The 25355-nt window shown below is 56.6% G+C and overlaps 2 protein-coding genes across 2 annotated transcripts; both read left to right on the top strand.

Moving 5' to 3' along the window:
* Positions 1 to 542: 542 nt before the first annotated feature.
* Positions 543 to 1374, top strand: LOC129151617 (ferritin light chain-like). Its single transcript, XM_054727039.1, has one exon. It carries the CDS (start codon positions 723 to 725, stop codon positions 1245 to 1247), a length of 525 nt encoding a protein of 174 aa, XP_054583014.1. The 5' UTR covers positions 543 to 722; the 3' UTR covers positions 1248 to 1374.
* Positions 1375 to 2222: 848 nt separating this feature from the next.
* Positions 2223 to 13850, top strand: NXNL2 (nucleoredoxin like 2). The gene is made up of 2 exons (XM_008154649.3): positions 2223 to 2746; positions 13182 to 13850. Exons 1-2 carry the CDS (start codon positions 2445 to 2447, stop codon positions 13348 to 13350), a joined length of 471 nt encoding a protein of 156 aa, XP_008152871.2. The 5' UTR covers positions 2223 to 2444; the 3' UTR covers positions 13351 to 13850.
* The last annotated feature ends 11505 nt before the right edge of the window (positions 13851 to 25355 follow it).

Below are 25355 nucleotides of genomic sequence, written 5' to 3'. Positions count from 1 at the left end.
TTATTTATTTCAGAGTGGAAGGAAGAGGGAGGGAGAGAGATAGAAACATCAATGATGAGACAGAATCATTGATTGGCTGCCTCCTGCATACCCCACACTGGCATGTGCATGTGCATGTGCCCTTGCCAGGAATCAAACCCGGGACCCTTCAGTCCACAGGCCAACGCTCTGTCCACTGAGCAAAACCGGCTAGGGCAATTTTGAGTTTTTAAAATATTGCATTCCTACCCTGGCCCGTGGCTCAGTTGGTTAGAGCATCCTCCCATACACTGAAAGGGGCTGTTTGGATCCCCTGTCTGGGCGTGTGAGAGGCAACCAATCCACTTCTCTCTCACCCTCTCTCTCTTCCTCCCCCTTCCTCTCTGAAAAATCAACAAAGTCCTTGGGTGAGGATAAAATAAAACATTGCATTGGGGATAGTGTTTTTCTTGATCACCGAGTTAATGTCTCCTTACGCGTGTCCCTTCCACCCCAGCAGGAAGCGGAGACTGTTTGCTCCCGGGCCACGCGGTGCGGGACACTTTAATATCCGGCTTCTCGGAGGTCCCGGATCTGTCTCTTGCTTCAACAGTGTTTGGACGGAACAGACCCAGGGACGCCCGTTCTTCCAGCCTCCGGCCTCTCTCCTTCGTCTCATCCAGCCACCACCTTCAGCACCACCTCCGGGACCAGCCAACACACCGTTTTTTTTTTCTACCTTAACTCCTCATTGCTGAACAGCCATGAGCTCCCAAATCCGTCAGAATTATTCCACCGAGGTGGAGGCTGCGGTCAATCGCCTGGCCAACCTGCACCTGCGGGCCTCCCACACCTACCTCTCTCTGGGCTACTATTTCGACCACGACGATGTGGCTCTGGAGGGTGTGGGCCACTTCCGCGAGTTGGCGGGGAAGAAGCACGAGGGCGCGGAGCATTTCTTAAAGTTGCAAAACAAGCGGGGCGGCCGCATTCTCTTCCAGGACGTGCAGAAACCTTCCCAGGATGACTGGGCCAAAACTCAGGACGCCATGGAAGCCGCCCTGGCCTTGGAGAAGAGCCTGAACCAGGCCCTTTTGGACCTGCATGCCCTGGCTTCTACCCGTGCAGACCCTCACGTCTGCGACTTCCTGGAGAACCACTTCCTGGATGAGGAGGTGAAACTGATCAAGAAGATGGGCGACCACCTGACTAACATCCGCAGGCTGGCCGGCCCCCAGGCTGGGCTGGGCGAGTATCTCTTGGAAAGGCTCACCCTCAAGCACGACTAGGAGCCTTTGGAGCCCAGAGGCCTTTCCGAGGCCCCCCCACTGCATCCCCCTGGCGTCTCTGGCTTTTAGCTGAGCCTCTCCCCGAAACTACTAGCCATTCTTTTGACCACCCTGGAGCCCTCTCCCCTGCATTGGACCAAATGAAACAATAAAGCTTTTTGCAGCAAAAAAAAAAAAAAAGAAGCTCCCTCACCAAGTACGTCGTGATGGCAAATGTGCTGTAAATGGTGATTGTTGACGCTGGACTAATGGGAACGTCGGGCTTCATTATACTATTTCTACTTTTATGTATATTTGAATATTTCCATAATAAAAAATTAAAAATAAATAAAGATCAAAAAGAAGCAGCAGCAGCAGCTCCCTCAATTGCAGGACTCCCAGGCCCGGCGCAGGATGTCCTGGCAATCCACCCCGCCCCTGCCCCTCCGGACAGAACCTCCCGGGCCCATCTGGTCGGTAAAATACCAGGCAGGTGGGGCGGGACAGAGCGCAGGGGCGGGGGGAGGCCGCGAGGTGGAGCGGTGGGCCGGCGCAGGGGAGGATCGGAGGGAAGAGGAGCGCGTGGGCCGAGAGCACGGAGACTGCGGGGCGGGGCGGAGCGGGGAGCTGCAGGTGATGGAGGGGCGGGGTGGGGCGGGGCGGGAGCTGCGGGTGATGGAGGGGCGGGGCGGGGCGGGGAGCTGCAGGTGATGGAGGGGCGGGGCGGGGCGGTGAGCTGCGGGTGATGGAGGGCGGGGCGGGGCGGGGAGCTGCGGGTGATGGAGGGGCGGGGCGGGGCGGGGAGCTGCGGGTGATGGAGGGGCGGGGCGGGGCGGGGAGCTGCAGGTGATGGAGGGGCGGGGTGGGGCGGGGCGGGAGCTGCGGGTGATGGAGGGGCGGGGCGGGGCGGGGAGCTGCAGGTGATGGAGGGCGGGGCGGGGCGGGGAGAGGGGCGTGTGGAGGGCGTGGGGCGGGGCGCAGCGGGGAGCGCTGGAGCTCTCTCGGGCCGCTCGCTGCCTGGAGGCGCCGCCGGAACTGCTGCGGTGGCCGCCGGTGTCTGAGTTCCCGCCGCCGCTCCCCGGGGCGGACGCTGCTGCCCAGTCGCCCGCCGAGGCCGGTGTTGGTGCCGGGGAGGGTCTTGCGCCGCCACAGCGCCGAGCGGGGACGCCGCCAGTGACCGTTTGCCCGCGCCCCCCGCCGCCCCGCTCCCCGGCAGCCATGGTGGACGTGCTGCGGGGGCGGCGGCTCGTGGCCCCCGGCGGCGCGGCGGTGGAGGCCGAGGCGGCGCTGCAGAACAAGGTGGTGGCGCTGTACTTCGCGTCGGGCCGGTGCGCGCCCAGCCGCGACTTCACGCCGCTGCTCTGCGAGTTCTACGCGGAGCTGGTGGAGCAGGCGCGCCCGCCCGCGCCCTTGGCTGTGGTCCTCGTGTCCACCGACGGCAGCGCCCAGGAGATGGAAGGGTTCCTGCGTCAGCTGCCCGGCGCCTGGCTGGCGCTCCCCTTCCACGACCCCTACCGGCAGTGAGTGCGGCCGGGCTGGGATTCGCCGGCGCCCCGCGCCCCCCGGCGCTCCCCCGCTCCCCTCTCCCCTGAGCCCCCACCCCGCGCCCCTCTCCCCTGAGCCCCCCGCTCCCCTCTCCCCTGAGCCCCCCCAGCGCCCCTCTCCCCTGAGCTCCCCTCCCCCCCCCCGCACCCCCCCCCCCCGCGCCCCCTCGCGCCCCGCCCTCCTGTCCCTGCAGTCAGGAGCCCCGGGTCCAGTAGTTTGCGCGCAGGTTCCCGGGGAGGCTGGAGCGGTTCGGGGCTGGAGCGGGCGCTCCCCGGGGAGTCCGGACGCCCTGCCTGGAGAGCCTGCCTTTCCCCAGCTCCGAGCTGCTGCGGTGCGCGGAGCCCCGCCGTTCGGGGAAGACAGCCTGAAGGGAGAGGGGACTCGGGAAGTCGCTCTGCTCAGCACCGGAGGCCGAGGGGTGGCTGCCAGGCCAGCAGTGCGGGGGCCCGGGCCCGGGGCCGGAGGGGGAGCCCAGGTGATGATGCCCATGACCGCAGTCCGCACCGTCAGGGCGGTCCTGCACCAGCGGTAGGGAGCCGGGTCCCTGACACCTGCGGAGGCAGAGGTCAGAGGTGACCCAAATCCCCGCCCTGAAGGATGATCTCATCGGGTTCTGGTTTAGAGACGTGACAGGGCGGGGACGCTCAGCTTTGCTGGGTTTCGGAGTTTGTGAATGAACTAGAAATTGGCCATAGTTCTCCCGGCTGCGGCCACGGGGAGGGGGGACTTGCGGGAAGTGGGAGGAGGTGGGGGGGGGCTGGAGGGTGGGTTGCAGAGGGGAACGTGGCTCGGGCCCTCGTGTGGGCGTCTTGGCGGTCCCCGGGGTGCAGGCGTCCGGGTTTGGGTTTAGACCGCGCCTCCCGGAGCGCATTACCCGTCCCCTCGGCGGCCGCAGGGGAGGTTTCTGGGCTTTGTTTACAGGGCACCCGTGCATTTCTCTGGGGATTATGCTTTCCTTGTGGCATGAACCCTCCCAAATTAATTGTCCTCAAAGGACATTCCTTCTGGGCAATTAACAATGGAAGCTAACTGGGGAAGTCCCGGAAGAGGATTCTTTCTCCAACACCTGCTTTCACGATGCGGAGGGGGCGGCGAGGGGGGAGCCTGCTTCTCTCACAGCAGGAGCAGCGACAGAGGCAAAGATAGGCCCCAATGACCGGATTCACTCGGCAAAAGGATGCATTTTAGCATCATGTCTGGTGCCGGTTGTAAAATGACTTTTGACTTGCTTAGTATTCAAGTTATGCACAGCTTTTGAAATAACAGTTTTGAAAGTGACAGTTCCCTAGCTGGTTTGGCTCCGTGGATAGAGCCTGCGGACTGAAGGGTCCTGGGTTCGATTCCGGTCAAGGGCACATGCCCAGGTTGTGGGCTCGATCCCCAGTAAGGGGCGTGTGGGAGGCAGCCAATCAGTAGTTCTCTCTCATCATTGATGTTTCAATCTTTCTCCCTCTCCCTTCCTCTCTGAAATCAACAAAAATATATTTAAAAAAAAAAAAAAGAAAAGAAAGTGACAGTAATCAAGCCAAGAGCTCAGGCCCTGGCAGAGCCCAGCCCCAGACTGCTGGTAGGGTGACCAGGCAGGCGTGCAGTGCTAGCACAAGGATGCATCACCCATGCCTGGACTGTGCGACGCATGGGTCAGAACCGCGTGGGCTGGTTGGGTCCCAGCACTGAGTCTGCTGAGGCGCTGGGCTGTCCTGCCAAGGAGGGAGCGCCACCAGAACTCCCTTCTGCCTCCCCCATTATGGGGTCGAAGCCCGAAGCCCCTGTGGCTCCTGCAGGCAGCTGAGCAGCTCAGGCCCCGGGAGGCATCTGGCCTCAGTCTCAGGCCAGGAACCTGATCTCAGGAGGGACCAGCCTCAGGTTTTCCTTTGGGGAAGTTGGCTCCTTGTCCCTACCCCTTCCCAGACTGCACTTCGTTAACCCTGTCATTGCTGTTGGTAGGTTTGGAAATGGGGTATTTTGTAGGGGTTCTTGGAGCTATGTCCTCAGTTCTGCTTATCCCAGCCTGCATTCATGGAATCAGATAAGGAGCAAATGGAAGTTGCCACCACCGAGGAGGACTAAAGAATGTAGGGAGCATCCAGGCCGGTGTTACTCAGTGGTTGAGTGTCGACCCATGAACCAGGAGATCACAGTTCAATTCCTGGTCAGGGCACATGCCCGGGTTTTGGGCTTGATCCCCAGTGTGGGGGCGTGCAGGAGGCAGCCGATCAATGATTCTCATCATTGATTTTTCTCTCTCTCTCTCCTGCTCCCTTCCTCTCTGAAATCAATAAAAATATATTTAAAAAAAGAATGTAGGGAGCATCCAGGCAGGATGTGTTCAGAACATAGCACTCTGCTTGGTGCTATGGGGCTGGAGGAGTAATCTCCTGGCCCCCTCGCGTCATGGTGAGGGCCCTGGCCTGTCTTCCCGGTGACTCTGTTATTGGCGGGGTGTCCTCTGTGTGCCCACATTGCTGATGGAAGTGGAGCTCTTGGGGTGCCGCAAGAACGAGAATTTCCCGAGGCCTCCATGGGAGGGTGAGGCATGGTGGGAGGCTTTACTGATGCTGTAACATTAGGGAGTTCCCCACCGAGGCCCCATCTCCCTCTGCCATGGAAGAAGTCCACATTCCAGTCTGGTCCAGCATCTGGCTGGCTTAGCTTGTGCTCCAGCTGCAGGCCATTGCCTGTGGGGTCCGGGGCCACATGCCAGGCAGGCTAGCTCGGGTCACAGAACAAGCCAGTGCAAGGAAGCAGGAGCGAAGCCAGAGGAACCAGAGAGAGAGGGTTCCTTTGCTGTGGGTTTTGACTGGGAGCTCCTCCAATGAGTCCTTCAGGATTTTGTGCACTTGCAGTGGCTCCACCCCCTCTAGCCAGTTATCTTTTTCCAGGTTAGACTGACAGGCAAGCGCCTGCCCTATGTCACCCCGACTTCACTGCCCATGCATCCCTTCCCCGCTTTGTTGGACCCCTTCCCGCAGGGACCTGCAGGGAATGGACGAGGGAGTGTGAAGTTGCAGCTGCCTGGCGAAGCTGCCCAGATAGCCATGCTTACGATGTCTGGCCTCCCTTTTGCTTTCTTCCCATTTGTAATATGAACTAGCTAGTTACGATGGTAACAGCCGTCCATCGGGTGACTGCTGACGGTGAGTCGTGGAAGGAAGAGAGGAAATCACCACGGAGCCCCAGGTCACGTTGGCATGGCTGGAGGTGGGACCACTGCAAAGGCCCGGCGGGAAGGAAATGCCCAGTTGCTCCCTTGTCCTCAGAGCTCCTTAGACCTTGGCTTTGCAGTGCAGCCCCCGCAAAACCAGTGTGAGTGCCATTCCTCTGCCTGGACAGGGACACGCTTACTGGCATCCCTCAGCCAGAGGCGTGTGGGCAAGAGGAGGGGTGACCTTCCAGGCCTGAACTTGGGGTAGCGCCACTGACAGGCCATCCTGTCGGGCTTCCTTCCCTGTGTTATGGGCCCAGGAAGAAGTAACAGCTGCATTTGCCAGCAGGCATTCCCGTGACATGTGCTCTGCAGGTGAGGCCTGCTCAGTGCGGATGTCACACGCATTCTGTGATTGTTTCTTGACAATTTTCGTGCTCACTTGGGCTCTGGAGCATTCCCCTCCCCTCCCCCCCCCCCCCCCCCCGCTCTGGTTCTCACCACTGCCCCCACCCGTGGCCCCATGGATGGAGCACCTGGGCCTCCAGGTCACCAGGGTGGGACGGATGGAAAACCAGCAGGCCGTGGCTCCTGTCCCGGGGAGAGAACAGTCCCAGTGGAGCCCTCAGAGCCATGGCTGAGTCAGTGTGTGGGCCAAGCTGCCCGACCTGAGGGCCCAGCTCCTTCTGGACTTACTGACCAGAGCATCCCTGTCAGGCCCCGAATCTGCCGAGTCTGTGGCTCTCCAGTCCTTTCCTGTCTTTCTACTCATTTCTACTTCATTTAGGTCCTGGACTGCTAGAATATTCTAACCAGTCCCCCAGCCTCGGTGTCCCCACTTAATGGATTCTTTTTTTTTTTAAAGACAAAATTTTTAATTAAGATAAATAAAAGAATATGCAATAGACACAAAGCCTAAAATATGTATTATCTGTCCCTTTTTAAAAAATTTAATAAATCTTCATTGTTCAGATTATTACAGTTGTTTCTCCTTTCCCCCCCCATAGTTTCCCTCCACCCGGTTCCCACCCCACCCTCTGCCCTTATCTCCCCACCACTGTCCTCATCCATAGGTGTACGATTTTTGTCCAGTCTCTTCCCGTACCCCCCACACCTCTTTCCCCCTGAGAATTATCAATCCACTCCCATTCTATGCCCCTGATTCTATTATATTCACCAGTTTATTCTGTTCCTCAGATTTTTAATTCACTTGATTTTCAGATTCACTTGTTGATAGATATGTATTTGTTGTTCATAATTTTTATCTTTACTTTTTTCTTCTTCCTCCTCTTCTTAAAGAATATCTTCCAGCATTTCATATAATACTGGTTTGGTGGTGATGAACTCCTTTAGCTTTTTCTTGTCTGTGAAGCTCTTTATCTGACCTTCAATTCTGAATGATAACTTTGCTGGGTAGAGTAATCTTGGTTGTAGGTTCTTGCTATTCATCACTTTGAATATTTCTTGCCACTCCTGTCTGGCCTGCATAGTTTCTGTTGAGAAATCAGCTGACAATTGTATGGGTGCTCCCTTGTAAGTAATTAACTGTTTTTCTCTTGCTGCTTTTAATGTTCTCTCTTTGTATTTTGCCCTTGACATTTTAATTATGATGTGTCTTGATGTGGTCCTCTTTGGATTCCTTTTGTTAGGGGTTCTGTGCACTTCCTGGACTTGTAAGTCTATTTCTTTCACCAGGTGGGGGAAGTTTTCTGTCATTATTTCTTCAAATAGGTTTTCAGTATCTTGCTCTCTCTTCTTCTGGCACCCCCATTATTCTGATGTTGGTACGCTTGAAGTTGTCCCAGAGGCTCCTTAAACTATCTTCATATTTTTGGATTCTTTTTTCTTTTTGTTTTCCTGGTTGAGTGTTTTTTGCTTCTTTGTATTTCAAATCTTTGACTTGATTCTTGCGTTCCTCTAGTCTGCTGTAGGGTCTCTGTATAATATTTTTTTATTTCAGTCAGTGTATGTTTAATTTCTAGTTGGTCCTTTTTCATATCCTCGATGGTCTCGTTAAATTTATCGGCCTTTTCTAGGAAATTCTTGAAAAACCTTATAACCATGGTTTTGAAATTTATATCCAGTCATTTGTTTTCCTCCATTTCTTTCGTTTGTGATCTGTTTCTTTGTCTCCGCATTTTGGCTGCTTCCCTGAGTTGGTAGGGTAGCTTTGTGTGCTAGGTGTCCTCTAGGGCACAGTGGCTCAGCCTCCCCAGTTACCTGAGGTGGACACTCTTGGTGCACTGTTTTGTGGGCTGTGTGCACGGTCTTGTTGTAGTTAAGTCTTGATTGTTGTTGGTGTCACTGGGAGGAATTGACCTCAAGGCCAATTGGCTGTGAGGACCCACTGTGTCTATAATTGAAGAACTGCTACGCTGGAGACACGCTTATGGGGCAGGACTTGCTTCAGTGGGGCTTTGGTGCTCACTGAGTCTGCCTCTTGAATGTGTCACTTATGGATGTGAGTAGTTGAAATCTGGTGTCATCTCACACTGACCACTAGGTACACTGGCTTCTGGATCTCCAATGGGGTGTAGGTCAGCTACTGTCTGAGGCCACCCAGCAGGACCTACAGTGAAAACTACAGTTTTTCTCCTCTTTGCTTGGGTTTTGGAGGTTTTGGAGCTGTCTGACCAGAGCTGCAGTTTGTTTGGTTAAGCTAGGATAGGGCAGGCCATTTATATGCAAAAGCCGCCGCGTGGAGCTTGGGTGGGTTTGTAGATTGTGCGGGGTGGGGTCTCAGGGCATCACTAGGCTAGGGCGTGGCAAACAGCGATGGCTGCCAGTCAGCCGTCTCTGCGTTTCCGCTTTTCCAAGTCCCTGCATCTCACACTCCAGCGCAGTAAATAATGATTGCTGGGCGCACCTCTGCAAGAAAGTCACCCTCACCTTTCCGACCCGATGGCAGACAGTCCAGCTTCTCCCCGTAGGAGTTTGGGTCCCCAGCGTCTCCCCAGAAACTGGATTTCAGAATAAGCAGAAGCTTGTCTCCCTTCGGGTTGAAAAAAGCAGCGCACCCAGACACCCGCCACCAGCCCGATTCGCGCGCCTCCGTACCTCAGCTTTTCAGCGCTTGTGCACGTCTCAATGCTCTTTTCTCTTTCCTTCTAGCTGTAGAACTTCCACTCAGCCAGCTTTCCCGTGGTTCTGGGTGATAGACGTTTTGTCTTTTAGTTGTAGTTTTGAAATTGTTTTGTGAGGCAACAGTTTAGGTGTTTACCTATGCTGCCATCTTGGTTTCTCCTTCCCCACTTAATGAATTCTTATTCTCACACCTGCCTCATCTCATCAAAGACAGGTCTGGTCCTGCTGTGCCCTTCCCGGCTCTCTCGTGGCTCTCAGTCTGCATCCTCCCTGCCCTCCAGCATTTGACCACATGTGTCTCCCACCCCTGCCCTTCCCACCTGTGTTCTGTCCAGACCGGACAACTGAAGTTCCAGAACACTTCCCACACTTCCCGCCCCTAAAGGTTTTGCATACCACATCCCCCAACCTGGGAGCCCCCTTGGCAGTCCCTCCTTGGCCGTGCCCTTGGGGACACCGGGACCATCTGTGGCCTGGGAGGCCCGTGCCTTCCATGGCTGGAGCCTAACACTACGTGTTGAGTGTTTGGGGTTCTCTGTAGTCCTGAGGTCAGACTAGACACTGTGCGGAGCTTTGTTTATGCAGGGTTGGGATAAGTAGAGAGAGTTTTGCTCTGTAACGGTCTGCTGGTGGCCAAGATGGAAAGAGACTGGAGCCAGGAGTTGCTATGGTGACCGAGAGGCGGCTGTGCCAGGGAGTGTGAGGCACTGCGTTAGGTGACAGGATGACACCAGCGTTGCACCAGCACCAGCACCAGCACCGAGGGCCAGGAGGAGCTGGACTCTCAGATGACCCTGAAAGGGCTAAAATGCTCTGTGACCACTATTTCCCTCAGCCCAGCGACAAGGCACAGGCCATTCTCTCTGGGCACAGCTCAGCATCCAGAGGGGATCGAGCCGAGGCCCGGGAGAAGGGATGGCTCCTGTGCGGCTCCAAGGTTACAGTTGTCCCCAGGCAGAGGCAGCCAGGGTGAGGATTTGAGGCCCACACTGTGACTCTTTCAAGATAAGATGGAGAAACAAAATGTCTATTCCAAACCTCCTCCTTGCTCCTCAGAGCCCAGTTTACTGTGTCAGAGCTTGATTTAATGTTGCCCGTGATTAAAACAACAGCAGCAAATCGAAGGGGAAACAAATGAAGGTTATCGATCCGCATAGCTGGAACACCCGCGGGCGGGAGCTGGTCTGGAGGAGGGAGCCCCTGAGGGGCAGCTCCGTGGCTCTGCCTTTGCTGTCTGTTTCGGGCCGGGCAGCCAGTGGCCCCTGCCCCGCCCAGTCTCTCCTGGAGATAAGAGTGGCTGTGGAGTCCTGGGCTGCGCTTTCTCGCACCTTCCTCTCTCCCCGTGCTCCACAGGGTGGCACTGGTTCGAGTCTGCTTGTTACCCATTCCGTGCTGGTTGGTATAGCCAGGGGCCGAGACTGGGCACCTGGCCCGGCTGGAATTGGGCTGTGTCCGTCCCACCCAGTAAGAATAGCCAGCATTTATTGTCAGCGTAAGTCCAAACCTGTAAGAATTTTTATTGTTTATTTGAGCAAAAATGACAATTGCTGGGAAGCAAAATCTCAGCAGATCGAGGAAATGCTTCAGAAAATGACAGTTTTACCACTTTTATACATCAGAATCAGAGGGGGCAGCGGTAAGGGGGTTACATGAAATTCATTGGTGATAGATTAGGGAGGCAGGAGGAAGCAGCGTCCCCCCCACCCCCCCAGCTTGTCAGGTTTAGTACGTGCCCCTTTTTTGTCCACACTATGTACCAAGCCCTTAGCTGAGCTGTACGCACGTTAATCATTTAATCTTCACAACTCTGGAGGTGGGTTCTGTTATTCCTCAATGCAGGGGAGGTTAACTAGCGTGCTCAGGCCACACAGCTAGCTAATGCCATTTTCTGAACCAGGAGGGTCGGGTACTGAGCAGCAAGCCCACAGGCCGCTGCTACCCTAGCTGTCTAGCTGGCTCCCGCCTGCTCTTCCCTTCAGCCCCACTGCTGGGTCCTGGAAGGGGTGCTGAAGGCCCTGGGAGTTTGGCAAACTTGGGTGGGAGACTGCACTATGACGGGTGGAAGGAGGGGGGGGGGGTTGGAGGAGAGAGTTGGGGGGAGGATGCAGGGATCCCATTCTCAGAGGCACCGCTGCTCCGGGAAGATGGGGCCCTGGAGCAGCAGCGGGCCGAGCTGGAACCTGACTGGACGGGAAGCTGAGTCCGGCCCCGGGTGGGCCCTGGCCTCCAGGACCCCCTCACCACCACCCAGATCCGGCCCCTCCCTTCTCTGGGGAAGCCCGGGCCTTGGTGGCAAAGCCCCAGCCAGACCACCACTTCCTTCCTGGGAGGGTGGGCGCGGCATGCCCTGCCCCACTGTCCAGAGTCAAGCGCTGACACAGCCAGGTGCCCACGTGGCCGGACGAGGCGGCAGGCAGACCCTGAGCTTTTGTGCGAAGGGCGCTTCGGGCTGTCGCTCTCCAGCACTTGGCTTTATGCCTTCGGGGAAAGAATTTCTCCAGCTTTCAAAGTCCAGGGCTTGCGCAGGTTCTTAAACCGCGGAGATCATGTCCCGTGGGAGCTTGGCCCCCAGTCCCAGGCTCGCATGGTGGTTTGTCACGGATCCGTTTGTCCCCTTCATCTGCAGCTGAACATGGTTGGAGTTTGTCAGTAGTTCCCATCTTTTCTCCCTTTATCTCTTTTTCCTCCTCATGTAGGCGGTGGGCATGTGTGGCCGCCGGCGGCCGAGGTCAGGCTTCCTGAGGGCAGCGCTGGGGCGTGGGGACCTGTGCTCGGAGCCCTGATCCTGGCGCTCCGCCTGCCCTTCGCGCTGGCCAGTCTCAGGGGAGCTTTGCTTGTTTCTTAGTCTTTCCTAAGAAGACGGTTTGGCTTTCTTGCTCACCCTATTTTGATTCATTTCTTCTATCAGTGATTTCTGTCTTAATCTTCTGTTGCTTCTCTCTCCCTTCCCCGGTCGGCTCTGTCACTGTTTTCTTAGCTTCTCCCACGCGGCCCTCTCCACAGCGGCCTTCCGGTTCTGGATGCGGGTGTTAATGCTGCAGCCTCTTGCTGTGCCGAATTGTATCTCCAGTTTGGGACTTGCAGTATTTCCATATTGCTCTGTGTTAATTATTTTGTAGCCTGCATTGCTATTTCACATATAATCTATCGTTAGTTTTCAAGCTCATTCCAAAAAATTACTTTTTATTGGTTTCCAGTTGCAATTCCATATTATGGTCTGATGAAGTGGTCTCTGCACTACTGATTATTTGAAATTTAGTGAGACCCCTGTGGCCAGAGCAGGCCGGCTTGTCACTGTTGTAGATGTCTGAAATGGGTGTCGGTTGCTGTGTGTGCGTTGCTGCCCCAGGGGAGAGTCCTCGGGGCCTGGATGGAGATGTCCGGGAGGATTTGCTAACACCGGGCCTCAAGCGCATTTCCCTTCCACTCAGGCTCACACCCTGGGGTGACAGAGGAGGGCAATCCGAATGCTGTTGATGTGAGGCGCTTGCGAGCTGGCCCTGGGCACTGGAGGGATTGCCACCAGCCGGCGTCCTGAGGGCAGAACCCTGGCAAGAGTGTGGGGAGATTCGCAAAACTAAGGACGATGCTCCTTTCCCTAAATAAATGCAAACCATTTTGTAAAAGGGCCTCTTACGGGGCCACACATGGTGGGAAAGGAGCCGGGAAGTCTCATCCACAGCGTTACCAGCGTGCCCTTGAGTGGGTAGGGCGGAAAGCGAGGAAGGCTGTACCTTTACTTAGGACTCAGAATTTCAATTTTTACTATCCTATCCACCGGATACTTTCAACCTCTTGCGATGTGGAGAGGAATATGAATGTATTGGGGTTATTTGTGGTTTAGAGTTGTACTGCACAGTACACTAGCCATGAGCAACACGGCTTCTTACATGTAAATTAAAATGAACTAAGATGGAAGTCACAGCAGCCACGTTGTGAGGGCCCCTCTGTCCCCTGTGTCTGTGCCATGGTCGTGGGCAGCACAGGCCCGAGCAGCCCAGCTGCAGACCCTCTGGGACAGGCTGCGGAGGGCGACGCAATAAGGAAAGAGGCTCACAGGGGACCCGGCGGGCTTGGCTCTAAGGCTGTGCAGGGTTGACTGGGGGCACAGGGTCCCTTTAGAGGTGTGGCAGCAGCTTCCCCACCCCGCTGACCCCTGGCCTGCCCCCTTCTCTCCGCAGTGAGCTGAGGACCAGGTACCGCGTCACAGCCACCCCCAGGCTTGTGATCCTGAAGCCCAGTGGGGAGGTCATCACCGACAAAGGGCGCAAGCAGATCCGGGAGCAGGGTCGGGCCTGCTTCCGAAGCTGGGTGGAGGCCGCCGAAGTCTTTCAGAACTTCTCCGGGTGAAGTGGGGGCTCTGCGGGGACCTGGGCAGGGGTGGAACCCCGGTGCTGCCGCAAGCACTTGGGGAGAAGGGGGGTTTGGGGTGTCAGAGCGGAAGCACGCTGTGCTGCCCTGGCCCCGGCCTGGCTCCCCGCGGCCTCTAGCTGTTCTCACTTTCTTAGCACAGCTTCCTCCATGGGCGCTGGACTGTGTTGGAAATCTGTGCAAAACATGTATCGACGCAGGCTCTTCACGTGATGTATTAACTGGAGCTCTACTTATTGTAAGGATATGCTTTCACGACTGCATTTATTACTAAAGTGTGCGGAATCTGTGCTTTAATAAACACGGCTGTTCTCGCTGGGGCCTCCGCTCTCCTTTCTCCTCCCGGCGACCACGTACCCTGAGGAGGAGAACCCTCGAGAAACACTGCGTCTGTGCCCCGAAGGGGCACTTTTCAATTTTGAGTCTTTTTGCGATGTTTTCTTCTCTTTGTTTTTGTGCTCACATTTATTTTTAATAAATAATAGCATCATAACATCTTAGAAAGAAGTGAAAATGTCGAGGCTGTGTAGTCGAGTCGTCAAGACCAAAGCTCGCCGTCTCCTAAAGGATGCGGAGGCAGCCGGTGCGTGGCCCACGCAGGTCTGAAGCAGCAGGAGGCGCCCTGGCTGGGAGCAGTGGGTCAGAGCACATACAAGAAGCGACCCGTGAGTGCGGAAGTAAGAGGAGCAACAAATCTCTCTCTCTCTCTCTCTCTCTCTCTCTCTCCCCTTCTTCCCTCCCACCCTGTCCTCTCTTAATCAATAAATTAAAAACAACAATAAAGTTCATGTAAACTCTGTTTCTTAAAGAAAGAAAATAGCAAGAGGGGAGCCACCAGGTTCCAGTTTGCAGCGGTCCTTCCCCCCTCGCTGGGCAGCTTGCCCCGTGGCCAGGCCAGACCCTTTGCTCCTTTCCAGCTGCACCGTGATCCGGGTGGGAGGGACCAGGAGATACCCACACCCCCGCCAGCCCAGTCCCCTCTGCAGCCCCACTGCGCGCTGGTCCCTCGGCTGGGAATTGGAGCAAGCTGTCCCGCGTAGGAACCGGGGACGCTCCCCTACGGCCCCGTGGGGAGCGTGGGGCAGAGGGAAGAAGGCGTTGGGCCTTGGGAAACCGGAGGTGAGGACTGAGCCCTGGAGGGGAAGGCTGCCGTGTTGGCTTAACCGGTGGGGGGGAGGCTCCATGGCTGTCACTTTGACCTCCTGCCCTGTCCTCTATCCCCTCAGGGACCACCACACTGGGGACCAGGGATTGACTAAAGACGTAGCTGATGGAGTTAATCTGGTCATCATTTGCCCCAGAAATAAAGCATGCAGGAGTGTAGTTCTTTTCCTAAAACAATATTCACTTAATTGTGGTATTTTTTCCAGCTTCATTGAGATGTAACTAACATCGTGTAAGGTTAGGTGTACAGCTGTTGATTTGATGCGTGTAGAAATGACAAATGAGGACCACACAGCTTGGCTAACACTCCATCCTGTCATGTGGTTACCATATCTATTTTTGGATAAGAACACTTAAGATCTAATGATGGTATATCCTATCTAATAAAAGAGTAATATGCAAATGGACTGTACCTCTGCTACTCCCACAAGCCACACCCACCAGCCAATCAGGAGCAAATATGCAAATAAACCAAGATGGCTGAGGCCACGGAGAGCAGGAGGGAGGCTTGCGTTTCCCCAGCGATGGAGGAAGCCAAGCTTTCTGCCTGCCCTTGCCGGCTCAGGCCTCTGCTTAAGGCTACAAAGTTTCAATTATAGAAGATAAATAAATCCCAGATACCAGGGCCTTCACTTGGGTTGCCAGGGGGCATGGCAGGCCTGCAAACCACCACAGGCCCCTCACCCAGGCTGCCCCACGCCCCAAGGGAACCCCCACCCTGATCCGGGACACCCTTCAGGGCAAACCAGCCGGCCCCCACCTGTGCACCAGGCCTCTATCCTATCTAATAAAAGAGTAATTTGCAGATTAACCATCACTCCAACACACAAGATGGCTGCCCCCATGTGGTCAAAGATCCTGCCCCCATGTGGACACAAGATGGCCACCACAAGATGGCCAGCAGGGGAGGGCAGTTGGGAGGGACCATGTCTGCAAGGGAGGGCAGTTGTGGGTGACCAGACCAGCAGGGGAGGGCAGTTGGGAGGGACCAGGTCTGCAAGGGAGGGCAGTTGTGGGCGATCAGGCTAGCAGGGGAGGGCAATTGGGAGGGACCAGGCCTGCAAGGGAGGGAAGTTGGGGGCAACCAGGCCTGCAGGGGAAGGCAGTTAGGGGCAAATAGGCTGGCAGGGGAGCAGTTAGGGCATCAGTCAGGCTGGCAGGGTAGTGGTTAGGGGGTGATCAGGCTGGCAGGCAGAAGCGGTTAGGGGCAATCAGGAAGGCAGGCAGGTGAGCAGTTGGGAGCCAGCAGTCCTGGATTGTGGGAGGGATGTCTGACTGTCCGATGGGCAGTCGGACATCCCTCAAGGGGTCCCAAATTGGAGAGGGTGCAGGCTGGGCTGAGGGACACCCCCCTCCCACCCATGCACGAATTTCGTGCACCGGGCCTCTAGTATACATATATATATATATATATATATATTTGGTTAATTCTCACCTGAGGATATTTTTTCCATTGATTTTTTTTCTTTCTTAGAGAGAATAGAGGGAAGGAGGGAAGGAGGGAGAGAGAGAGAGAGAGAGAGAGAGAGAGAGAGAGAGAGAGAGAGAGAGAGAAAGAAAGGGCTGGGGGGGGGGCATTGATGTGAGAGAGATGCATGGGTTGGTTGCCTCCTGCATGTGCCCAAGGCAGGCTGGGATCGAACCTGCAACACAGGTACATGCCCTTGATTGGGAATCAAGCCCTCAGCCCTTCAGTGCCAGGGCTGATGCTGTAACCACTGAGAAACACTGGCCAGGGCTAATTACGGTATTTTTAACCACACATTCTCTGGGGGAGAGGGGTTATCTCTTGCAGATGGAAAGCCCACAAACCATGTGTGTGTGTGTGTGTGTGTGTTTGTGTGTGTGTGTGTGTGTAAAAGCACAGCACAGACTTCTTGAAGACTGGATGCATCCTTCCTAATAAACATGCTCGTAGCTGCCACGCGGGAGCCCAAGACCCATGCCGACTGGGTGGCTGGAGGGACTGTGCTGGTGTTCAGGCACGTGCAGGGCGGAGGCCTGGGCGGAGCCTCTCCACAGCCACGCCAGCCCTGCATGTACCTGTGTTGCAGGTTCATCCCAGCCTGCCTTGGGCACATGCAGGAGGCAACCAACCCATGCATCTCTCTCACATCAATGCCCCCCCCCCCCCAAGCCCTTTCTTTCTCTCTCTCTCTCTCCCTCTCTCTCTCTCTCTCTCTCTCTCTCTCTCTCTCTCTCTCTCTCTCCCTCCCTCCCTCCCTCCCTCCCTCCTTCCCTCTATTCTCTCTAAGAAAGAAAAACTGGGGCCGGCCCTGGCCGAGAGGGAGATGTAGGGAGATGTGTCCCCTACATTATTGTTAACAGAATACATTTCCTTTAATAATGTCCCTGACACATAATTTTTCTCAATTTCAGGCAGAGTATATTCAGCTTGCTTTCAGGGACGATGTCACTGGCTGCTATGCTGAAGTGCCTTTGCCCGTGTATTGCAATAGCAGAACGCGTGGGCCAGCACTGACACCTGAGGCCTCTGATCGCCATCTTCACCTACAGCCTGAGGCTCTCGCGTTCCCGGCCCCCTCCCCGCCCCCTCCCCCACGGCCCTCAGGGCAGTGGTGAGCTTGGGACACGTGTGGCTGTGTGTCAGCTCAGGCGGCAGCCCGAAACACTAGGAACACAGCTCTGGAGGCTGAAGGCCGAGACTGAGGTGCCAGCAGGGTGAATCCCGGGGAGGGCTCTTTCTTGCTTGCCGACGGCCACCTTCCCGATGTGTCCTCACCCGGAGAGAGAACTGGCATCTTACCAGGGCTCTAACCCCATCACCAGGCCGCACCTCAGGGCCTCATCTAACTGCCAGTACGTGGGACAGGGCTCTAACGTGAATGTTAGGGGCATCCAAACATTCAGAGCAGGGCTTTCGCCCCACCCAGACCCCGAGCCTCCCCGTGGGGAAGAGTCTAGGGTCTAAGGACTTCGTGACCAGGTCCCATGGGTAAACCAGTTGGTTCCCATTCCTGGGTGCTGGCTGGGGCCACCGTGTGTGGGCTGTTTTGTGGAGCTTCCAAAACATTCCTTCTTTGTTCTTACTTCACTTAGAAAACCATTTGACTGTCTTTGTCAGGGGGTGAAACTAGACATGTGTGTTCCAGCTGCCTGTTGGCCCAGCAGAGTTCAGTTTAAGTTTGCAGCGCCACCAGGCTATCTGAGCCATAAGCTGATACATGCGTTCCAAGTAGTTTTCTGCTTGGAACGTGGGTTTCTAATCTCCACCGTGTCTCCAGACGTGTCATTGCGGCTGTTTCTGCAGCGTCTCTCTGACCGTGCTCTGGAGAATGAGAACAGTGGTGGGAGCGCTGGGGACGCTGGGGACGCTGCCCTGACTACGACCTGGAGGGTTGTAGCCCAAGGGTAGGTGGCGTGCATCTTGGCCCCACACTCCTGACTGACACGCACGCGCTCCGCTCCACTGCTGTCCTGTGACGGGGCCTCCCAGAAGACATCCGGTTGGCAATGGTAATTAAAGGGAACCCCAGTGACGACTTGCATTGTTGGAAAAATAATGGAGAAGTCCACAACCCGACCACACACCTAGCATCCCCTTGCTCCCCTCCCCAGCCGCCCCCCACACCTCTGCCCCCTCCGAGGCAGCCCGCACAGCTCTGCTCCAGCCCGCTTCTCCCTCAGCCTCATCTCATCACGGCGGGTCTGGCGGCTCTGGCTCCCTGTGCGTTGTCCCCTGGCCTCACTCAGGCCCTGGGTGACCCAGAGGCTGGGGAGTGGCCCATCGGACGGGCGAAGGGCACAGTCTCCTTTCTGGCTGCAGAGTGACAGGGAGAACTTGGCTAGGGACACGGCAGACACGGCTCCTTCTTGTGTCATATAAAAGGTTTCTACTATTCCGGGTAAATAGAAACCTCTGGCCTTAAGGCGCCATGGTTTCCGGGCCAGCCTCCTCACTGATGAGGCATAAATCATTTTTCCCTACATCCTTCGCTTCCCTGGCTGCTCTTTCTGAAACAGGAAAGCATTTACTTTTTTCTCCTTTCCTTACACGTGTGCCGTGACTTTCTGTCTGTCAGGAATAATCATCTCCAGCTCGGGGAGAGTGCATTGTATGAATATGAGGTTTTGGATATTCATTCATTCATTCGACAGCATCTGGTGCTCATTGAGCCCCGGCCTGGCAGCTTCGCACGGGACGTGAGGGTCTGTGGTGATGGAGGGGGACGTGAGGGTCTGTGGTGATGGAGCGGGACGTGAGGGTCTGTGGTGATGGAGCGGGACGTGAGGGTCTGTGGCGATGGAGCGGGACGTGAGGGTCTGTGGTGATGGAGCGGGACGTGAGGGTCTGTGGCGATGGAGGGGGACGTGAGGGTCTGTGGTGATGGAGCGGGACGTGAGGGTCTGTGGTGATGGAGTGCGGGCCCAGGCTGGGGGCCGGCTCGGAGAGGAGAGCGGAGCAGGCGGACCCGCGGGATGGCTGCGTGGCTGCCACAGGCCCAGGCCCTTCGGTGGGGGTGTCAGTGCCCTTCCCTGCGAGCAGGTCTGAGGCCACTCCCAGGGGCGGTTACTTCTCCGCGGTGAGAGCCGCCGGCTGTGAGGAGAGCCCTCATCATTTAGGGATGTTTCTGCCTTGCGGAGCTTGGCCGGGATCAGCGGTGCTCCCTCACCTCTCACAACAGCCTCCCACGCAGCTCGCACGCCTGGCTTCCTTACCTTGTCCCCTTGCAGCTGTGAGGCCACACGGGGCTTTCCTGGGGACCAGCGGAACCAGCGGAACCAGCGGCTGGGATAGAGGCCAGGGCCCAGGAAGCGGGGCGTGGGGCGGCCTGGCCCGGCACAGATGGTGTGGGAGGGAGAGGTTGTGAGGCTTCTGGATCCAGGGGCAGTTTTAACTGTGCAAATGTCTGTACAGGTGGCTGTCCTGTTTGTAAATCTCACCTGACAAGGCCGAGCGTTCCTCCTCCCTGTCCCAGCTTCTAAAGGGACCCAAGAAACCTCAGCCGTGACGGCAGCCCCCGCCCCCCCATTCCCCGGGGCTCTCCCAGCCGCCCTCATTGGCAGAGGTGGGGCCCTGGAGGCCGCTGTGTCCGGGGAGCTGGAGCACAGCTGTGAGGTGCTGATGGAACACACCCAGGCGCGTAAACAGCCGGTCCTTGCTGCCAAGTTCATCCTGGTTACAGCCTCCAAGGCCTTCAACTGCTCCTCCCACTTCCTGGTGTCAGGTGGCGATGCCCATCCATAGCCCCGGGCAGCCTGGGGCGTGACCCAGCTCTGGGAGCTTGGCCTTGACCCTGATGGCCACGCGGTTACAGATGTGCTTCCAACCCTCACCCTGCCCAGAGCGCTGCGCTGAGAACAGGGAACAAATAGCAGTGTCCCCTGCGCTCAAGGACCTGAGTCGGAGAGGAGCGTAATCCCAGGAGGGTCAGTGCGTCTTTCTGTGCTCTGAGCAAGTCTCTCCTCCGCGTTTCAGGAAGTCCCGTCAGCATGCTGTCTGCCCCTCCCTCCCTCCCTCCCTCCCTCCCTCCCGCCCTCCCCCCCTCCCCCGCCTCATTCAGATGAACTTTGAGAATTGTTCATTGGGAGGATGGCTGTGTGTCTATCTCCTGCCAGGACGTCTCAGGACTTGGTCCAACCCAGAGGAGATGGCAGGTCACTCAGGTCACAGGGCCCTGCCTTCCCCCTCAGCTCCAGCACCTGTCTCAGTCAGCGGGCTGTGTAACAAAGCACCACAAACCTACTCTCTCACAGCCTGGGGTCTGAGAGCCTGAGCTTAACCCTCAAGCTGTGGGCGGGGTTGGCCTTGCCCGGGGGCTCTCTCTGGGGCGTGTCATGGCTGCTTTCTCCCTGGCTCCGCACAGCCTTCCTCTGTGCAGGCCTGTGTCCGAAGCAGACAGGCTCACAGGGCCCACCCTCGTGACCTCCTTTTACCGTCATTACCGTGTAAAGGGCCGTCTCCAAACACAGTCACACGCTGAGGTCCCGGGTTACGGCCTCAGCACACGAATTGGGGGAGGGATACAACTCAGCCCATAATGCGCCCAACACGCAGCCTCTGGAAGCTCCCCGTGGGCAGGCAGGCTCAGCTGGCCACTCCCTGGTTCCTCAGCATCCGCTGTCCTGGCCTGCCTTCCTGCGGTGCCTGCGGGACGGGGACGGGGACGGGGATGGGGCACAGGGCTGTCCCAGCCTGTGGTGTGCGGCAGGTGACAGGGCAAGAGCTTCCACCCTCGGAAGCAGCAGCTCCCTGGAGACAGGAGGCTGGTTCTGGGCAAACCCACGATGCCGCGCTCTGCGGAGACCTCAGAGAGGCCCCGGAGACCCCCCTGAGCCGCGGAGCGTCAGCCCCCCACGCCCGCCAGCCTCTCCGGCAGCAGCCACAGCAATAGGAACTGCCGAGGCCTGCGGTTCCCCAGCTCCGGGCCTCAGCCCGGCCTCCCCGGCCCGCTCTCCCGGCCACGCGCAGGCCCCTTGCCAAGCAAAGCCGCCACGTTGCGGGTTTGATCAAGTAAGTCTTGGGAACCAAAAGCTCTGACTCTGATGGGACGTTAGTGTTTGCATCCGTCTGGGGGTCTCTAATGCCTCTGGAGGCCAAGCCGGCCACGCAGGCCCAGGAACCACGGCTCCCAGAAGCGGGCGGAGCCGGCAGAAGCTGCGCAGAAAGGGAGTCTGCAGGTATAATTGCAGGGCCTCCCGGTCTTTTACCATCAGGAGACGGGAATGCAAATCTCCACGCTGTAGTTTAAACCTTTTCCAGTAAGTTCTGGCCTCGGCGAAGATGCTTTAAAAAGGCCCGGCCAACTCCGCACCGCAGCCCCTCCGGGACCAGCCGGACGCACCTCCCCACAGGCTCCGGCTCGCTGCCCCACGCCCTCTTCCCCGGGGCGGGGGTGGGGGGTGGAGGGGAGAGTGAACTTCCCTGCATGGCTCAGCTTCCCGAGGGCCCGCACCAGAGTGTTTGCCGAAAAGGCCGAGAGGCGCGGGGTGAGCCCTCAGGAAGGGGCTGCGGCGTGGAGCACAGGGGCAGTCTCCTTCCTTTGTTCGGAAACCTCAGGCTAGCTCCAGGATTGCTTAAACAACCCCCAAGCACGCAGCAGCATGGGTGGCCACTGGCAGCCCTGTGCGGAGCGAAGGGCGCAAAGCAGAGTGAGATATGAGGGGGGATGCAGCATTACCATTTATGTCGTTGAAAACACACACACACACACACACACACACACACACACACACACACACGGCCCGGGGACAAGGCATGCGCAGTGTGTAGGCCAGACCGCTGGCCGGAGGCGCGGGTGCTGCAGGAGGGTGTGGGCACAAAGGAGCATACATACGGGAGCTAATAGGACAGCGGCGCCTCACACTGACCGGTGATGGCCGTGTACCCTGCGCTGCTGCCCAAAGACCCCAGCCTCCCCGCAGAACCACGCACGCAGGCACAGAGGTGCGAAGTGCCGGGTGCCAGCCCAGGTGCAGCAGCTGCGGTCTCCGCCCTGGGAGCTCGGCCGGCGGTCACGGTGGGCACGGTTTGATGACTCTGCTGACGCTGACCATTTCCATACCCGATGGGCCGGGAACCCCACGGGTTATCCCCGCAGAGCCTGTCCACCAAACCCCGCGCTGCACGGCCAGAGCAGCACCATTCGTAACAGCCCGAGCCGGGAGCAGCTGACGGCCCAGCGCGGGGTCGTCGTCGGGAGCGCCCACAGCCTCGGAGCTAATCTCAGCGATGAGTGTGGAGTGAAAAGCACGCGATTGCGTTTGCATCTGAAGTACAACAACCGGTGAAACCCACCCGTGAGGCAGTGACTGCCCTGGGGGCGGTGGCAGGGGCGTACAGGGGTGTGCCAGGGTGCTGGGTGCACCGTGTGGGCACTTGGTGAAAACCTGACGAGCTATTCTTTTGCTTAACCTTCAATTAAAAGTAAGAAAGTAAAAGAAAAAGTGCCAACCAGCTTAAATTGTAGCAGGGCAATAAGAGATATACAAACAATAGAGGGAATGTGGCTTATTGACAACATATTAAAATAACTCAGACTGAGGGCTTTGCACATGGGGGCTCGGGACCCGAATACAGAGGTAGACGGCCCGGTGCCTGCTCGCGGCACCGCACACAGATGCACACGCACACAGATGCACACGCACACAGATGCACACACAGCAGATGCACACACACACAGATGCACATGACACAGATGCACATGCACACAGATGTACATGACACAGATGCGCACACACAGTTGCACACACACAGATGCACACACAACAAATGCACACATACAGATGCACATGCACACAGATGCATGTGACACAGATGCACATGAACACAGATGCACGTGACACAGATGCACACACACAGATGCACACACACAGATGCACACGCACACAGATGCACACACACAGATGCACACGCACACAGATGCACACACACAGATGCACACGCACACAGATGCACATGCTGCACTCACGCACATGGCAAGGTCCTGCCCATCCCGTCTGTAGCTGCATTTTTCCCTTCACAGTATCTGTTGAAGTTGCTGAACATTTGCAGAATGAGACCTCCCATCTTCCCATTGCTCAAGCCAAAAGTCTGGGACCACCTCCAAATCCCGCTTTTCCGTGGCTTCCCCACGTGGCCCCTCCAAGGGCTCCCCCCTCCAACCTCCCACCCCTCCAGGTCCTCCCCTAACCTCTCTCCCAGACCCCTTGCCTGTCACTTGATCAGTCACTGTCACCCCCGGCTGGGCTCCATACCCCTTGGAATGTGTGGTCCTGCAGCAACTAGATGGTCCTTCTGATGCTGAAATCTGATCTGTTATTTCCCTGCTTCTCAGCCCCTCAGACGAAGCCCGAATCTGTCTCTTGTCACCAGCCTGCGGCTCTCCTGCTCCTCGGTGCCCCACTCTCTCCACCCCAGCCACACCCTCCTTCCTCTCTCCCTGCGTGTCCTTCTCTACCTCTCTGCAATGCCCACGCCTCTCAGTTACTCAGGCCCCCGCACTGACCACCGGCTCCTAGAGGCCTCTTCACTGACCAGCCTGTTCCACACGGCACCTCACCCCATGTGCTTGATTTTCACTAAAGCCTTTCTTTGATGTTATCTATCTATCATCTATCTATCTATCTATCTATCTATCTATCCATCCTATTAATCATCAATAATCTAGATATCTGTCAATCATTTATCTGATCTACCAGTCATCAACAATCTAGATATCTGTCAATCATCTATCATCTATCTATCTATATTTATCTATTGCTGTGGAGGAAAAAAGTTTTCTTCTCCCCTTCTAGGTTTTGCTGGCTAGTTTAAGAATTAAATTGATGTGAGACAGATTAACTGGAGAAAATAAAGTTTAATTATGTATGTAGGGAGGTCTCATAGATATGAGACCTAAAGAAATGACCAAAGCAGGCAGCTTTTATACTTTTTAGACAAAGAGGCAGTAAATGTGTGAAGAACTGACAAGACAAAGAAACGTGGACGTGGGCACTAGTTGGTGAAGAAACTAAGCGAGTCCAGACTTCTAGGCTCTGGGCTCCCTGACTCTGGAGGGAACGAGGGCTGTACCGCCGCTGCTGAGCGGGCGCCTGCCACCTGGCGCCCTGCTTTCGGGGGACAGAGAGGAGGGCGAGAGTGCTCTTGCGCCGGCTGTTTCTCAGGAAGGTCTAATTCAAAATAGCCAGTACACTGTAGTGCGGTACTTTGGGGCGGCAAATTCTGCTTCCCTACACTCTCTCTCTAATTTATCAATCATCAAAAATCTATATGTCCATCAATCACCTATCATATCTATCGCATATACCTACAGGTCATCTAATCTCTCCTCTGTGTGCCACCTTCCTCCCAGACAGAGTGTAACCTCCCTGAGAGCAGAAATCCCATCACGTCTGGTTTGTGGAACTGGTGTCTAGCAGATGCTCTGTAAGCATTTGTTGACTTGCGGGATTTTTTCTAATGCCCATGTCTGTGTTCCTGTGTGGACACGCTGTACACCATTCTGTCCAGTCCTACACTGATGGACTCGATGCCGTCTTTAACTGCTCCTACATGTGCCTTCCAGCATTTTTGTTAGAATATAGTGAGTTTGTAAATGAATTGATAGGAGTAAAAGAATGACTAGCCTCCATTTTCCAAGTGCTGTGCTGTTGTCCATCATGAGTTGGGAATAACCTTTCCCTGCTGCCTTCGCGAGGGCGTTGGGCTGTGAGGTAAATACGGACCCAGCGGGGAGCTGGCCCCGGCCAGGGCACCTGCTCTCTTTCCGGAGGCTCTGTGCTCCCCAGTGCAAGGCAGGACCAGCCTGAGGCCAGCGAGGTGTCCAGGCTCAGAGTTCAAGGTGACCCTCACTCCAGGACCCTGAGCACAGTGCCTCTTTACCTTGCCTCACCTGGCCCAGCCCTGCCCGAGGTGTTGTCATTTCCTGAGTGACCACAGGTGGTCACTGTGATGTGAGGGCTAGCCTCCTTCCGGGGACCCCGGGGAAATGACTTGCTTGTAAGTTGGAGATGCACACCAACCAGGCACACGAGCATTGCAACTCTTGTGGCTGAGCAGCTGCGTTCCAGCGACGCCTCCGTTTAATTTACCCGTGGAAGGAAACGGCCGCTGTGGCTGCTGGCTGCGTACGGCACAGCTCAGAGAACTCACACGGAGAGTCCCATTGCCTTGGCCCCGACTTGGTCACATGGCTGCACCTGAGCACGAGGGTGTCTGTGACGTCCCTGCCGGCCAGCCGGTGCCCAGCTCTGACCTGGGGGCAGGCAGGATGAAGGCCTGTGGCTGTCCTGAGGGCCCTGGGCGGTCAGCAGTGGCCACAAGCCGAGACTTGAAGAATTGCCTTTGTCTGTTTCTT

Source organism: Eptesicus fuscus, chromosome 15 (genome assembly GCF_027574615.1).
Source record: "Eptesicus fuscus isolate TK198812 chromosome 15, DD_ASM_mEF_20220401, whole genome shotgun sequence".
In the NCBI taxonomy this organism is placed as follows: domain Eukaryota; kingdom Metazoa; phylum Chordata; class Mammalia; order Chiroptera; family Vespertilionidae; genus Eptesicus; species Eptesicus fuscus.
Note: the sequence above shows the minus strand (reverse complement) of the source record. Positions and strands in the feature narration are given on the sequence as shown.